The 17989-nt window shown below is 40.2% G+C and overlaps 1 protein-coding gene across 5 annotated transcripts in view; it reads right to left on the bottom strand.

Moving 5' to 3' along the window:
• Positions 1-17989, bottom strand: part of CDH6 (cadherin 6) — a 146953-nt gene that overhangs the window by 55193 nt on the left and 73771 nt on the right. For 4 of the 5 annotated variants that reach the window (XM_069555972.1, XM_069555971.1, XM_069555974.1 and 1 more), the window contains exon 2: positions 6204-6560. The exons of the other annotated variant lie outside the window; for it this stretch is intronic. In XM_069555972.1, the coding sequence (XP_069412073.1) occupies positions 6204-6431 (228 nt within the window). In that variant the 5' untranslated portion in view covers positions 6432-6560. The remainder of the gene's footprint in view (positions 1-6203; positions 6561-17989) is intronic. 5 annotated transcript variants of the gene reach the window in all.

Raw genomic sequence — 17989 nt, forward strand, 5'->3', positions numbered from 1 at the left:
TCCAAAATCACTGCAGATGGTGATTGTAGCCATGAAATTAATAGATGCTTGCTCCTTGGAAGCAAAGCTATGACCAATCTAGACAGCATATTAAAAAGCAGAGACATTACTTTGCCAACAAAGGTCCATATATTCAAAGCTATGGTTTTTCCAGTAGTCATGTATGGATGTGAGAGTTGAGCTAAAAATAAAGCTGAGCACTGATGAATTGATACTTTTGAACTGTGGTGTTGGAGAAGACTCTTTAGAGTCCCTTGGACTGCAAGGAGATCCAATCAGTCTATCCTAAAGAAAATCAGTCCTGAATGTTCTTTGGCCACCTGATGCGAAGAGCTGACTCATTGGAAAAGACCCTGATGGTGGGAAAGATTGAAGGTGGGAGGAGAAGTGGTCAACAGAGGATGAGATGGTTGGATGGCATCACCGATTCAGTGGACATGACTCTGAGTAGGCTCTGGGAATTGGTGATGCACAGGGCAGCCTGCCATGCTGCAGTCCATGGGGTCGCAAAGAGTCGGACACAATTGAGCAGCTGAACTGAACTGAAAGATAATCTAAGTGATTTTGTATAAAATCCAATACTCTTTCCTTTAACCATTGACAAGAAAATATGCACCTCTTTCTGTTTGCTGTGCTGGCATCGGTGACATTTTCACATCCTGATAGTTCTATCTTGAAATCTCTGGCTTTTGGAACTCCTGCTCTCTCTCTCTTGGCTTCCTCATTCAGTTGGTTGGGAAGTCTGGGTAGCTCCCCCTCTACTGCATGGGCTAATGCATGCTCTTCCCTAAGACATGATCCCGGTCCCATCACCTCCTCTAGGAAGCTCTGCTGAACCCCTAAGCCCAGTTGGCCCCTGTCTTTTGTATTTCCACTGTCCTTTGGGGACGCCCATTTTATTGCTGAGCTTGCCACAGCTTGCTATAATTATTGCCAATAATATTCTCCTAGGGCAGTGGTTCTCAAATTTCACCACATATTAGAATCACAAATACTTAATTAAAAAGCAAGTAAATTGGAATCTCTGGGAAAGGGAGACTCAGGCCAACATACATATTTTTAAAAAGCAGCACGTCTCAAATTTTAACGTGTATGGTGGTGGTGGTAGTTTAGGCCTTAAGTCGTGTCTGACTCTTGTGACCCCATGGACTGTAACCTGCCAGGCTCCTCAGACAATGGGATTCCCCAGGAAAGAATACTAAATTGGGTAGTCATTTCCTTCTTCAGGACATCTTCCCCAACCACAGATTGAACCACAGGCCCTGGTTTCCTGTGCTGCAGACGGATTTCTTACCACATATCCACCAGGGAAGCCCCTTAATATGCATAAAATTCACCTAAAATTCTGCTTTTGTTGAAAAGCAGGTTCTGATTCAATAGATCTCAGGTGAGGGCCTAAGAATTTACATTTCTGACAAGCTCCCAGGTGACACAGAGGCTGCTTATGCTAAATCAGCTAAAAGTTCTCCCAATTGTATGTATTTTAGAAAACAATATACTCCTTATCTGTATCGATACCTATATCTTAAGCTCACAAACTTTTACCCAATATAGGACCACTTCTTTCTACCCCTACCTGCCACTACCTTTTCAGGTGAGTAGAAGTGTTGAGAATTGTCTCATAAATCAGAGTTTGGGCTGTCAGTCTTTCAGCTGTAACTGGCCTTCCTCACTTCTATACACAATAAATGCATCCCTTGCTAGCTGTGCCATGCATGTGTTCCTGTGTAAATCTTTCTGTCCACAGAGAAATGCTGAGGGGCATTAATTAAGACAGCAGGGCTTCCCAGGTGATGCTAGTGGTAAAGAACACGCCTACCAATGCAGGAGACGTAAGAGACATGGGTTCGATCCCTGGGTCAGGAAGATACCCTGGAGGAAGGCATGGCAACCCACTCCAGTATTCCTGCCTGGAGAATCCCCATGGACAGAGAAGCCTGGTGGGCTACAGTCCATGGCGTCGCAAAGGGTTGGACATGACTAAAGCAACTGCATGCGCACACACACACACACACACACACACATACATTAAGACAGCATGAGAAGGAAGGTCTTGCTACCTTTGCTTGTGCTTCAGTTTTAAAGCTCATCTTGCATTCACTTCATGGTTTTATTTATTTTATTGAAGGATAATTGCTTTACAGAATTTTGTTGTTTTCTGTCAAACCTTGACATGAATCAGCCATAGGTATACATATATCCCTTTCTGATATATGTATCCATCTCCTGCCCCATCTTACCCCTCTAGATTGATAGAGAGCCTCTGTTTGAGTTTCCTGAGCCATATAGCAAATCCCCGTTGGCTATCATTCTGGCCTCCAGATCCATTTTCTGCTGTTTCTTGGACTCTTATGTGGCTTTCTTTTTTCTTCCTCTACACCTGGTAGCCTCTTGCTCCCACACCCATTCTCTCATTTTCCTCCATTGTTACTGTCATCCCTATCGACTTGCACCCAAATAACTGGAACCAAGGAATGCATATATAAATATAAACAGAACACACATATAAATATTACATTACTCACAATGTAAAAACATCTTTCTTCTACTTAAGTGCATTTGCTCAATGGCCTTACTTTTCCTCAGTTAATGCCTCTATCTGTTGCATGAAAAGATGAATCTTTTCAGTTTTAGGTCTTAAGAATAGGCTTTGAGTAGCTATTATTTATGTGCTTCCCAGGTGGCACAGTGGTAATGACTCCACCTGTAGTGCAGGAGATGCAGGAGATGTGGGTTCAATCCCCGGGTCAAGAAGATACCCTGGAGGAGGAAATGCAACCTGCTCCTGTACTCTTGCCTGGAGAATCCCACGAACAGAAGAGCCTGGCAGGCTATAGTCCATGGGGTTGCAAAGAGTCCGACAGGACTAAAGTGACTTAGCACAATAGCACAGTTTAAGGTTCTATTAGCTTTTGTACATCTTTATATGTCAATCTAACCACAGTCTTTTGGTTCTCAGAGTTTGCACCAAGGCACCCTGTTGTGCAGCAGGGAACTCACTGTAACACCGGGAAATATTTTTAAAAGTTGAGGGAAACACAGCGCAATGGCAACCCACTCCAGTGCTCTCGCCTGGAAAATCCCATGGATGGAGGAGCCTGGTAGGCTGCAGTCCATGGGATCGCACAGAGTCGGACACGACTGAGCGACTTCACTTTCACTTTTCCTTTCATGCATTGGAGAAGGAAACGGCAACCCACTCCAGCGTTCTTGCCTGGAGAATCCCAGGGACGGGAGAGCCTGGTGGGCTGCCGTCTATGGGGTCGCACAGAGTCGGACACGACTGAAGCGACTTGGCAGCGGCAGCAGCAGCGGCAGCAGCAGCAGCAGCAGCGGCAGCAGCAGCAGCAGCAGCAGCAGCAGCAGCAGCAGCAGCAGCAAACCTTGAGGTATCAGACTTCTTGTGAATTACTAACTCAGAGTAGTTCACAGTTTCAACAGTAGGTGGTGCTACCTTCCTTTTGATGATGTCATATATTAATATTTGTGACGCTGAGCTTCCCACAATGCACGTGCATGTGCTCAGTTGCTTCATTCGCGTCCGACTCTTTGTGATGCTATGGACTGTAGCCCGCCAGGCTTCTCTGTCCATGGGATTCTCCAGGCAAGAACACTGGAGTGGGTTGCCATGTCTTCTTCCAGGGGATCATTCCCATCCAGGGATCGAACCTGTGTCTCTTGCGCTGCAGGTGGATTCTTCTACTGCTGACCCACTGGGGAAGCCCATGTTAAAAAGCAAGTGTGGTGCAGAAATCAATGTGGAAAAGCTGTGCAGTGCAAAAAAGTGGGCCAACCTGTTGCCTTATGAGAAGCAAATCTGTTTTTCCTTTTTTAAATATTTATTTTTTTGCCCGCTTTTAATTGTGATAAAAAATTGTAGTCTTATCTCTTTGTTGATAAAATATAAAGACAGATTCACAAAAATGCCTTATCAATAGTTCAGGAACACCTCTTACATACATTTGATAGAGCAATGCTGGCATCCATGATAACTTTAGTTACTGCGCTTGAGTTTTTCCCCAGGGTATATTTCTTCTTTATGGATTAGAACATCAAGGAGATGGGGGAGGGGCAGATGAGGAGGGGAAGAAGGGCAATTTTTCTTGCTGCCAATAAAGTATACAAGTCCAATGAATCAAACTGAAGCTGTGATTGTGAAGGGATTTTCCCATAAGCCTCTCCGTTTACCACCCACTGAGAGATCTGTTAATTACATCATTTTACTTTTGCAATGATATAAAAATAATCAGCTTCCATGCATTAAAGATTTAATAGAGTATATTCAATGGAGTTTTCATCCATAACACTAACTTCTTTCTGCACCTACTATGTGCCAGGTACTAGTTCTTGTCTCACTTTACACTGCAACTCTCTGAGGTAGATAGGCTTTGCTTCTGCATTTTCTAGATGAAGAAACCAAAGCCTGAAAAGGCTAACAACATTTGTGGGCCACACAACTGGCGCCTGTCAGCAACAGTGAAACGGCCTCAGATTGCCTGAGTCTACACCTCGCACCTTTTCCCCACGGCAATATTACTTCTCACCATTATAATCATAAAACGGATTCTTCTGAGGTTTTACCCATTGCTGCTTCTAGTGTTTTCAAATATCTGTATTTAAAAATACTTGCTATTGTTTAATGTAAAATGGCATCACAATTTGAGAGGAAAAAAAAGAAAAAGGGGACTCAATTATTTAAATAAAGCACTTTTAAAAACTTAATCTTGGATGACAATAATGTTATTTGTATTGTAGAAAGTGCTTTTAAGATTATAAGATTATTTTTTTTTACAATAATTGCCCTATTAATGTAGTGCTATTCAAATTTCACAAAGGAAATGGAGTGAAGTATGAGTAAGTGGACTGTCTTTCTTCAGCAGTCACACAGCGTGTGGATTTCATAGCAAATACAAGGCTAGTCCCTCAAGGATCCATGTTGATGTTCACCCCTTCACTGAATACTTCCTCTCTTACGTTATGCCACATTAATAATTCACTTCATTGGAAAAATGCCTGGTTACCTCAGCCCAAACCATAGATGGTTTTCCTTCATTTATTTTGGTAGATACTTAAAAAGAATATTTGCATCCGGTTATTCAGGGATATTTGATAACAGATTGAAGTGTGAACGTGCAGCCCTTCGAATCTGTAAAATTTATGCTATTTGCGTGATATCCAAATATAGATGTTCTAAAATTGTAGTTGTACTCATAAATGAAGACGTTTTATCATCTCTATTATGTTTGTCCCTAGATTGTGTATGGAAAGGATGTGTGACAATTATTTTCCTGATCAGTACCATGTTCTGAAACAGAATCTGCAGAGTGCAGACCTGTATCCCTGTCTTTCTCACTTCTTAGCAGGATAGAGATCTTCTGCAGTGGGAATGTGACTGATGATAAAATTTCAGTGAAATTCATGATGACAGTATAAGCAAGCTGTTTCCCTGACTCAGCTCCAGTAGTCTGTAAGGGCTATAATAAGCCATGCCTCCTCATTTTACTTTCTGGAGTCAATAAAATGGTCAGATGATATTTGGAAATGGCACCTTTACATAACCATTTTCCTCTTTTGTGAACTTTGCCACAATTAAATCATAAGGTTTTGAAATGCCTGGTTATTAGCAAGTATTGGAGACAAGACGAAAAAGCAGCAGCAACGTAACTAAATCTAAGGCAATGGTGGGTTTTGAGGATAAAGATCTCCGTTTGGTCAGAGCACAGTCGGCTCTGTAGGTAGCAGGGTTAAGAAATAGTTAATTTGAACCTGGCCAAAGGACAAACGCTCAGAATGTTGGTTTTTTTTTTTTTCCCTCAGAATGAGAAAAAAGGAAGCTTCCTTTCCTTACAGCTTAATCTCTCTATTCCTATTTTTAATACATCCTACTTTATAGAATAGCTGGACCACATTTTTCAAGCTAAAGTAAAAATTAAAGGATTTATGATAATCCTATGCGGATGGTTGTGGGCGTTTCGTTTTCAACTGAAGCATTTCTCTTTCTTTGTTGCAGTGCTAACATTTCTCAGCTTCTTGCTACAGTCTTCTTTCTGAAACTACTCAAGCGAAAAAAAAAAGTCTTACCAGATAAGCAACAATTCTTACTGTATTGGGGGAAGAGTTCACATTCTCCCTGTTCTATTTATGAAAAGTAACTTCTTCAGGCTTTTAAAACCAGAATGTCAAAGAGCCCAACGGAATCCTACCTTGCCCACATACTGATAATCGGATCCCGTATATTCCTCCAGGAGAAAGAACTGATTCCACATCCAGCTCCTTTTCGAACGGCTCAGCTCATTTTTGCTGTTTCCAGAGAGCTCCAGGGTCCTTTTCTTTGCTGGGAAACCACTAGTCCTCTTAGATAATGGAGTTGAGAAAGTTGGGTAGGGCTGGCCAACCCAAAAGAGAAGCAAGAAGTATCGGTAAGTTCTCATTCTGATGCCACAGTCCAGTCTCTGAGATGCAGGTACCCCTCTCCTTGAAATGTCTTTTCTCACTGCACTGTATCCAGCCTCATTCCTCCTTTCTTCCTTAATGTTCTTGGCTTGGCTGTCAGAGAATATCTGGAAAGAATAATAACATATCAAGCATTTTTAGAGATGCTTAAAATGCAGTGTTAGAGCAAATAGCTCTGGAGAAAAAAAGAGGACAGAAATTTGAATAGCAAAACAACAAAAAAATAAGTTGGCTATCAATTTTGAAATGAGGAAAACGGTCTTTCAGATATGCTAAACGGAAGGCGGGTGCCGAGTATGAAGCTACTGTTTTCCTCTCTCCTTTTCTATCACTTAAAAATCCTATTTTAAGTAATAGCTTGCTGTAGGTCAACATGCCAGAGTAGATTATTTCACTACTCTTTTACCTCTGAGTATGTGGGCTGAGATCTGGTTAGAAGAAATGAGTTTGTGTTTCTGATTCTATTTGCATATTTATCCTCATGAAAGAATATCACAGACAATTTTGATTCAATTGAAAGTGGATAATGTTGAAATTTCGCTAAATTGTATTGAGCACCTGTGATGGGAAGGCAGAAACCTGTTCTGCAGACTCTTGGCTTCTGAGATGTGTTGTGATGGAACAGCCGGGTCAAACAAGGTTGGAAAAGACCTTATGTCTTCTCTGCAGAATGCTCATTAGCGTATTGACTTTTCTGAAGTGAAATTTTGTAGCAATGATGATAAGCTTGTATTTAATCCAGTATTTTCCAAACTTGACAGGGAAAGTTTTTTCCTCATATGACCCAATTAACACTACAGGATGGGTTAATGAACAAGCTACAGAATTTGTGTTTAATAGTATAGAGGATAAAATGAACAATTCTCTTCAATTTTCTTTAGGAAATCCTGGTTGGCTTTTATCTCTAAATTTTACTTGTATCATAGGCAACTATGTATATTAAAATTGGTCCAACAGTTTTTTGTAATACTCACAGGTACATCAAATGTACCTCAATACCACAGTGAGGGCAATAGATGACAAGATCTTCAGAAAAGTCAGCTATTATAATAGCGGATAATAATTTTCCATGACAAATATTAATTTTTAATATTAATATAAATGGATTAAAATTAATTAATTTTTACAAACACAGTCTAGCATTAAAAAAATCCTCATGCCAGAATGCTTGGCAAAGATGCAAAGATATCACAATTTGGTTAACCATTTTACCTAATTAAACTAATGCATGCCTATATCACCCTCCTAAATTTTCCCACATTTCTTGGGAAAAAATAAAACCAATAAATTACTCCTTTATCTTACTATTTGAACAGAAAAAATCTGTTCTTAAATAATACTAACACAAAAATGAAGGGCTTTGTAAGGCAGAATATATGGTACAGTTAAATAGGTAAATACAGGTTAAATAAATGCAGATAAAGGAACAGGTTTTAGGCAATCTGATCAGTATTTTTTTTTTTTTTCCTCTATGTCTGAAAGATTTGTCCCTTTGTCTCCTGATTTTCTACCAGGTAAATGTATATATGACCAGTTTTTTTTTTTTTTTTTAACCTCAGCAATGAATAATTATAGCCACCCAACACATGTTTAAGAGGAAGTTTTCTGGTGGAATATAAGTGAAATATTTCATAGTGCTCAGCATTTTTAAACCTTTATTCCATTATTATGCATCTTCTTGACAGCAGGCTGGGGAAGTTCAAAATTCCACAGGTGAGTGAGTTAGTACTGTGACAATTAGTCATGCTGGAAGAATGCCAGGTACCAGTATATTTGTCATTATGTGGCCTTGGTACAGGTGTGGGATGACTGATGACCAATTAGGTAATGACAGTTCTCTCTTCTCATGGATAGGATATAAGGGGACTGAGCGACCATATGGAGAAAAGCCCTCTAAAGACATCTATGCATTTCTAGTAGTCGAGATGGCACTGAGGTTGATTCAGTGGAAATTGCATTTTTCTTCATTTCCCACATTCTCTGTTATTTGCATAGACAAATCCTGCAGTGAAGAGTTACACGTCTGCGGCTGCACTCAGTGTGTGCCCCACAGTCCTGGCAGGGAAGAGGGATGCAGAGAATGGAGGTGTCAGCTGTTTAAAAACTCCTAAAGGCCATTTTAAAGAAAAATCGATCCCTATGGATGTTGTGTGCAAACTCTACAAGCTGTTGCCACTTGAATATTAAATATTAGTTCTTTTTAATATCACAGATACCAAAATGTCAAGTATTTTACTTTTTTTTCTGCTTAGCTGGTAATAAGCTTTTAAAGTGGTACAAATTTAAGCACTCTCTCCAAGTATGGTAGAACATCAGTTTAGTTATCAGCCAGCTCTTTTTGTATCAACATGGGGAAGCAAAAGAGAATTGTGGACAGCTTGTCTGTGAGCCCCCTCAGGGACAGTAACCCTGGGGGACATACTGTTCATCCATGAAGAATTCCCCGAATTCCCCCTGGAAGAGATTCTACTCTAGCAAAAGGGATTATAGCAGGAGCAGAGAACTGGGGCCTAATCCAGTGCTTTGGCCACTGCCCACCATAACAAACCTCCACGACGCTCACTGCCCTCACTGCACTCCAGCCACAGAAATGGGACCAGACATGCGTGAACGTCTTGCCACAAGACACATGCCACGGCTCCTGGGTTCAGCACATCCAAAGGTGAGAAGGAGAGGATAGAAGAAAGGGTGTGTCCTTGTTAAAACTCAGTATGCAAAGTTACTCAAATTACTATGATCCACTCATATTTGGTGTTTAGAGGGATAGCTTTCTCTACGAAATTCTATAGTTAAAAAAACTCCAACAAACTCTACGCTGATGAATATATAACTTAGCAATTCTCATGTAATAATATTACTTCTGTGATCCTACTTAATACTTCTTAAGTCAGGATTGCATGGTTGTCAAGATTATCAATGTTGGAGCCAGACTGCCTGGGTTTAAATTGCTATGAATTTGTGAAAATGTTTAATCTCACTGCACCTTAGTTTCTTGTTCTATAAATGGGCGTTATTATGGTAACTACCTCAGAGGGCGTTATAAGGATTAAATGTCATTACATGCACTTGAAACAGTGACTGGCACTTAGTAAGGTATTAATACATATTAGCCATTGTTATCATTATTACTACCACTATTGTTATCGTTATTATTTGCATTGCAAATTTAGAATCCATCTACAGTAGCCTGCAAAAGTGTCCCAAAGAGTATAGTTAGGCTTAAATACTTTTTATTTTTCAAGAGGCATTTCCAAGCAAGTCAAGTTCCCTTAAAATTAAAGAATAGAAGCATTTAAAAATCAGAATTAGTCCATTTGTTAATTATTTTCCTTTGTGAAGACTTCAATTCAGTGTTTCACAGTAACAGTGTAGAAACAGAGAAGACGGACGGTTTATGCCCACAGCCTGCCTCCAGAAGAATATGGGCAAAAACGAAAGTTCACCAGAGGACAGACTCATTCATAGATTCTATGTGTCTTTTCCCCCTTTCCATTTTGTCAGTGTTCTGAAAATCATCTTTACTTTATTCAAGCGGAAACAATCAGAACTAACTTCAATGTTGTAATTTTACCTTGCAAAAATGGTACTGGATACACATTCTTTCATGATATAACATGCTGATGATATTATATCAGATGAAAATTTGGTATAGTCAAAATGAATGCTATACCTATTTTAGATTTTAATCTAAAAATATGAAATGAAAAAAACCCATATTTCAAAAATGATCTTGTGCTAAGTCACTTTAGTTGTGTCTGATTCTTTGTGACCCTATGGACCGTAGCCCACCAGCTCCTATGTTCATGGGATTCTGCAGGCAGTAATACTGGAGTGGGTTGCCATGCCTTTCTCCAGGTGATCTTCCCTACACAGGGATCAAACCCGTGTTTCTTAAGTCTCCTGCATTGGCAGGTGTGTCCTTTACCACCTGGGAAGCCCAAACATGACCTTAGATGAAAAAGCCGCTGACTTCTGAACAGTTAAAATATAGGAAAACCACATGGCAAGTAGTAATCAGATGTGCTCGTTCATTCTGTAGGTGTCAGGCAGTAAAGTAAAACAACAAAAAGTAAGAGCATACCTAGACACCAAATTTTAAAATAGTAGGGATGGTTATTCCATTAGGAAAGAACCAAAGATTAGACGGGCAGCGCTAGAGGTGAAGAACCCACCTGCCAGTGCGGGAGACACAAGAAACTTGGGCTGGATCCTTGGGTTGGGAAAATTCCCTGGAAGAGGGCATGGCAACCCACTTCAGTATTCTTGCCTGGAGAATCCCATGGACAGAGGAGCCTGGTGGGCTACAGTCCATAGGGTCACAAAGAGTTGGACACGACTGTAGCAATTTAGCATGCACACAAAAATTAGACAGTAGGGCAGGAAAGTATATAAAGCAAGATGGATATTGTACCATTTTGCTCTCATCCCCTCATGGTATCTAGAGCAAACTAGGTAGAAATATAAAAAAAACTCGTAAAAATGAACCTTAAACTTCCTAATTATAGCCCAATGACAGTTTAGCAATGAACTTAAAAGATTTCTTAATAGATCATGTCTCTACTTTTTATTTTCATTTTTGCTGAAATCTGTTTTTTAGGAGGGGGAGATTTCTATTTCTTATAGGCAATTGTTTGCTCTGAAATATGCAAAAGGGGTTACTCTAGAAAAATAGTTTGAATCTTTGCAGAAGCCTTTTTTCAGTGATGTGTAGAAGGTAATTAAGATGTTTATGGATGGCGGGGCAAAGTCCACATAGCATTCATAATTGCATATTTTGAAAATTTATTTGCCTGGCAGCCAGTATGGATGTATACTTCAGCCTTCACAAGAGCATATAGTCAAGTCCAGCTTTTATTTAATGCATGCCAGTTAGAAGAAGCCTGGGCCTCATTAATTCAGGTTCTACCAATTTAGAATATGTGATAATTAATGCAGAAGCTTGGTTGAAGTTTTCCTTTGATTAGCAAAATCTTTCCCCCTAGATTATTGCAAACTAATAATGTAAAATATTTCATAGGATATATAGAATGGGAAGACAAACTACAATGTCTTCAAGTTCCCTGGAATACTTTGGAATCACCTTTTATTTGCAAATAATATGCTAATTGGAAAACATCTCTGTTGATTGAATTACTTCTCCAGTGACTCATGTTTGATAACAGTTTGAACTATCTGGTTTTGAGATATTGATTTTATTATACTATTTACAGACAAACGAATAAGTAAATACTAGACAGATTTAAAGGCAATATAATTACTTTGAAGTTTTAGAATTCAGACTTAGCATACGTTTATTCTGGTGTTCCTGATTAATTCTAATCAGTGCAATATTACTATAATGCCATCTAGGCTTACAAATTAAACCAAGTGCATTCATTTTTTTTTGGTATGCAGAGGCTTAACTTTGGCACTGAAAGCCCAGTCAGCATTCAATAAAGCAACGTTATTAATATACTTGAGCCATTTACCCTAGCAAGAGAATATTTTTTAAAATCTGTTATGAAATGATTTTTTCAAATAAATGGTGTTGCACAGAAATACTGTAGCATAGCACTTTGCATGATTCTGCTCACAGAAAATATTTCTGAAATATTATCTACCCATAAATCATCCTAACGCATTGGCATAACCCATTAGTAATGCTTTTAACATATGTACCATGAATCCCTGAGGCTTCCCTGGTGGCTTAGTGATAAAGAAGCTGCCTGCAGTGCAGGAGATGTGGGTCCGTGGCTTCGATCCCTCAGTCAGGAAGATCTCCTGGAGAAGGAAATGGGAACCTACTCCAGTTTTCTTGCCTGAAAATCCCATGGACGGAGGAGCCCTGAGGGCTGCAGTCCATGGGATCAAAAGTGTAGCACGACTTAGTGACTAAACCACCACCGGCAGCATAAATTCCTACTGAATTTTTGGTACATCTCACATTCTACTGTTCATGAAGTAGAAAGTGAAAGTTTCTCAGTTGTGTCTGACTCTTTGTGACTTCATGGACTATACAGTCCATCAGATAAATTCTCCAGGCTATAATACTGGAGTGGTAGTTGTTCCCTTTCCCAGGGGATTTTCCCCACCCAGGGATTGAACCCAGGTCTCCCGCATTGCAGGTGGAGTCTTCACCTGCTGAGTCACCAGGGAAGCCCATATAAAGTAGGAAACAGCTGGTTATTTAGCATATTAACTATTTAGCATTTCTTTTGACCCTATTGTATCCTAACTCAGCCTAAAATCTCTCCATTCCCACACCATCTTTGAGTGCACTGGGGACGAGGATGGTCTTTACTCCATTAAAACCTAGAAAATCAAAGAAACAGGACTGTGCTATCAGGATGAATTAAACAGAGTGAAGCCAAAGGGGCACATCTTCCTACAGGTAAATCTTTAAAAATATATATATATACACGTTCTTTATTCTGAGAGGAGTTTTACAGCCAATTAAGTTGCTTCACAATCAATTTTCGGATAACCCAAGGAACTTTGTTTTGAATAGGTTGCCACCTGCTGTGAATAAAAATAAGTCTATAGTACATGGCTGATCTTCTAGAAGTGGTGACATAAGGATAGAACCAATTTAAAATTTTTGGTAGAGATTTTACATGAAGTCTTCATTTCTAAACCTCCATCTCATTTTTCTGTAAATGTCAAAGTCACTGTTGAGTAAAATTGGTTCCGTTTCGTGTGTGTAATGAACTCCACTGAAATGTGTCAAACAGCCTAGGCATCTTCCATCACATAGCATTCCACTTGTGCCAATGAATCATTATGGCAACAGTCATCGAATGCTGCCTGAATTTTTTGTAAATGTTTATATTTGTGGATAATATGCCAATCTGTTTGCAAACTGATGTGTTTCCAGATGAAGCTATTTCAACAGTATTACCCTTGTTCTAAAATCATATTCTAGACATTGCATTAATGAAGATAAAATCAAATGTGTTACAGCACAGAAAATGGTATTTTATATGTAGTTGAGGCTTAAGGAGTATTTGTTGAGTTCAACTACTCAGTTGGGACCAGAAACCCCCAAAACTTGAATCAAAAAGACAGAGTTCTTTTTTCATGGGGGTTGGAGTGATCCAAGCTATTTTATCATGAGGGGAAGTATCAGAATACGGTTAAGAACAGATTCTGGCAGGCCATGTCTCAGTTAGCTCAGCCTCACCCAACACTGGCTGGGCAAGTAGAGGATGGATGTGTGTCTACATTTTTTTTTAAATCTATAAAACACAATGATATTAATAGTATCTACCTTGTAGGATGGCTGTGAGAATAAAATGAATGAGTCCCCATGAGGTCTTAGCTATTAAGATGCTCACAGATACCTAAATGGTATCTTAGCAGAGGACACACTTTGCCTCTTGCACATCTCTTGTTTTACCTTTTACAATTGAGAAACTGTGGCCAGGGGCTCATCTTTAAAGATTAGCACATGCCTATTTCTGGGTTAATTTGGAGCCACAGAAGCTCTAGTGACATGTTCATTTCTGGAATGGAGGGAGCTGCCTCCTGAATCAGGTTGGCACTTGCTTACGACCCTTATGGATGCCTGCATAATGTGTGTTCAACTGTTGTTCAATTGCCTTTTGCCATCTCGTGTTCTCTGCAGTTTCCTTAAACCTGCTTGCTTCAGTCCTTTATGTGTATTGCCTGGCTCCTTGTGCACGCTGTCTTTTCCCAAAAGATTTACTTGTGTGAACAAAGGAGAAGAGAAAGCATTTTATGCTTGTAACTAGCTATTCATGGCATGAATTTTGAACATTTCTGTAGGAAATTATATGTTCAAGTTGCAGAACTGTATGAAAGACTTGCTTTCCTGTCACTCCCTGCTTGTCCATGAGGCTCTTCTGCAGCTTTGTTAATTCTTTTGGACGCGTGGCCATTTAAGACAATGAGCTTGAACAAGACTGCAAGATGTCAAAAACCACTTGCACATTCTCGTGAATGACTTCAGTGAGTTTGGTCTTCTTTCAATAGCTCAATGAAAGGGCAGCCAGAGGGTACTGGCTGGGAGCTACAAGGCTACCTTGGTGGGGTGAGGAGTTCAAAACAAGTTTAACTTTATTAAGCTACAAAAGGAGTCACCTGGTTGGGTTTACCATAAAGTCGCTGTGAAACCTGGCACATCACAGATGATTTTTAAAGGCTCCTACTCATGAAAAGTGCTATGAAGAGTGGAGATGTTGTACTTATTCTTGCTGATATAATGTCTAAGCCTGTATCACTTATATGAAGTCTAGCACATAGTAATAAATTTGCTGTGTTCTGTCCCTGCACTATGTGCTGGGCACTGTGCTTAGCACATCACAAATATTATGTCTTCATTTAATTCTCATGAGAATCTGTGGCATAGAGAATACGCTCATAACTTCTGCAGATGAGAAACTGAAGTTTAGAGAAGCTGAGTGGGGTTGTCCAGGGTCATGTAATGGGGATGTGATGAAGCCAGACTCTAGCCCTGGCATATGACTCTGGAGTCCTTTTCTGAATTCACTCTGACGAGTTACAGGCCGCCAGGCTGCTGCCCAGGAGAAGCACTCAGTATAGCTGTGACCTTACAGCAGAATCTTCACAACTCCCCTAAAAATATAACAACAATATAGGTCTCTGAGAGGTAAAAATAGTTGTCACAAATGTCTAAGCAAATAAGGATGGCAAACAATGTTTGCTTTGTCCCATGCAATGAGATAAATGCTTTTGAAACATGTAGTCTTAAATGACAATTCTTTGAAATGGAGACTTGTCACTCTTACCCTTCACTCTAGAGATAAGAGAGACAGACTTGGAGGGACCCGATGCTTTGCCCAAGGGGGCGTAGCTAGTGGCTGGTAGATCAAACCCAGCTCATCTAGAGGCTCCTTCTTAACCATGACATTCACTATCTCATTTGTATTTTGCTCATGGAAACAGCATCTAGCTTTTATTTACTCTCATTTCAGACAAGATTTGAACAAATTTATCATCAGGTTTCTAAATCCCCAGCAAATTAAAGAGACCGTGTAACGAGTACTGGAAACTGAAGTCCCATTAGTAGGAGAAAGGCAGAGAAAGGCTTCAAAAGGCAGGCAGAAAACTAAAGAGAAAATGGATGGAGTCAGGGGCCAGCCCTGGCAGTCAGGCAACACTCTGTATTTCTATGCTGAGGACAATGTCTGAACACACCCCAGGTGTACACCTGTAAAATAAAGTGGATGTATGGATGAACGCATGAGCGGCTGAATATAAGGATGACTAAACACATGACTTGATGACTATAGGACTAATGACTGTAAGGATGGACACACCTCACAGCACTTGAGCGAAATCCAGCACATGAATAGTCACGATGATGACCTTGAATCATTAAGAAGAGTTCCTAGTTTTCTTGAACTTTTGGCTTGAGAAGTCATGGATATGTAGAATGAACGCAAGCAATATGATTGTCCAAAGTTACAACAATGATATTCATTTGTCCATACCACATGGCATGTAGGGTCTTAGTCCTCTGACCAGGGACTGAACCCGGGCCCTTGGCAGTGAGAGTGCAGAGTCCTAACCTGTGGATTGTGCTGCTGCTGCTGCTAAGCCGCTTCAGTCGTGTCCGACTCCGTGCGACCCCAGAGATGGCCTCCCACCAGGCTCCCCTGTCCCTGGGATTCTCTAGGCAAGAACACTGGAGTGGGGTGCCATTTCCTTCTCCAATGCATGCATGCATGCTAAGTCACTTCAGTCATGTCTGTGAGCGAATTCCAACAGTGGTATTTGGAAACACTGGGTGTTAGGCCTCACTGTCTTTCTCTCTCTTATTCCCCGTGTTATTTATCTCAGGCAAGCTCTTCCCCACTCTGAGCTTTTGTTTCTCATGTGTAAAATTAAGGCTGGTGAGCTGATAACCAGTGATAAAAGATCGCTGTGGTTAGAAGCACACTCTGAGCCAGTTTACCCACATGTATCCCAGCATCAGTACTTATTAGTCCTGAGAAGTGAGCAAGTGGCTTGATAGTCTGTGCTTCAATTTCCTGATTTTCAAATTGAGAATGGTACAGTTTTAGGATTTCAGTGGAGGCCCTTCCCAGGTGGCACCAATGGTAAAGAACCTACCTGCCAATGCAGGAAATGTAAGAGACGTGGGTTCGATCCCTGGGTGGAGAAGATCCCCTGGAGAAGGGAATGGCAACTCATTCTTGGCTGGAGAATCCCACGGACAGAGGAGCCTGGTGGGCTACAGTCATAGGGCCGCACAGTCGGACACGACTGAAGCCACTTAGCATGCATGCAAGGAGGCACCTGATAGATAGCTCTTCTCTTTCTCTTCCAAATTTCAAAGATATTAAGACAACAACAACCATAATAAAGCAGTGTTGGATAGACACCAAAATATCACCTTTGTTAGTAAAAAAAGAAGCCAGTTGGAAAGGTAGATTAGTTTGAAAGTCTAGTGGGCTTGTTAAGGAAACCCAGCACTAGGCAGACTCCCCACTAGAGTCGGGGTTACATCATATTTTGCTTTTCTTTTACAAAAGCAGAAGTGGCTGCTACCCACTGACAGCAGGCTCCAAATCTACAGTTCGAAGCCAGAGGGAATCACTTTCTGCTTTCAGCTCTGGCTGGCTCAGGTTCAAAACCCAGAGGTCTGGAGGAAGTGATCAGGCAGAATCTGTTTTAATCCCCATGAATTAAAAAAAGATCATTAGAGACACCAGTGATCCTGAGAGCTGGTAAATCACTTATCAATTAACAACAATTCTTGTACTTAAAGCTTTCCTGTTTTGGAGTTGTTTACAGCATCACGAAAAGGGGAAAAAAAGTATGGATAATTTAAGACTAGGAGTTTAAAACTTCCCTTAAAATATCTCTCACTTCAGGTCAATCAATGCATTACAAGAAAAATGAATTCCTTTCCATCTCTCTTTACCTTTCCCACCATCCCTATTCCCCCTACACACATAGAGAAATATGGCAAAAAGTGATGATGTGCTTTGTACATTTACCTGTTAACACTGAAAAGCTACACTGGCTATTCTCACCCCAAAGGACAGCGCTATTTACGGAGGTGTAACCTTTTACAGCAAGTTGTAATGGGAAAAAATAATTGAAGCCCCACTTGCTATTTGGATAGCTTCATTCATTCAGCGTGTTTCATGCAACACTTTATTTGCAGAGGATCCGTAACCTAAATTAGATCCTTCTCATAATATCCTGGTGTAATAACTCTGAAGAAATTTAATTGAATAAATATTGTATAACAACTTCAAGAGGTACTGCAACATTTAAAGGTTTATTCCCTGAGACTAACTTAAGTAGAAAAGGGCCTGTGAAATTGGGGACATCTTAACTGATTCAGGCTAATGTTAACTGACCATCAAATGTGACTTGAACTAGACAGGAAGACAATGTGCTTGAATGTGTTGCTGGATGTTTTTTCAATTTTGATTGCCTCCATTTAAAAACTTTAATTAGAACCTCTGTTTACCCGAGTCAAATTGTGCATAAAATTTCATGCAAAACATTTTAAAAGGGAATTTTAATTATACCACTAAAGAAATGCCCTTGCTCAATGTTT

The sequence above is a fragment of the Ovis canadensis genome, chromosome 16 (genome assembly GCF_042477335.2).
Source record: "Ovis canadensis isolate MfBH-ARS-UI-01 breed Bighorn chromosome 16, ARS-UI_OviCan_v2, whole genome shotgun sequence".
NCBI lineage: Eukaryota > Metazoa > Chordata > Mammalia > Artiodactyla > Bovidae > Ovis > Ovis canadensis.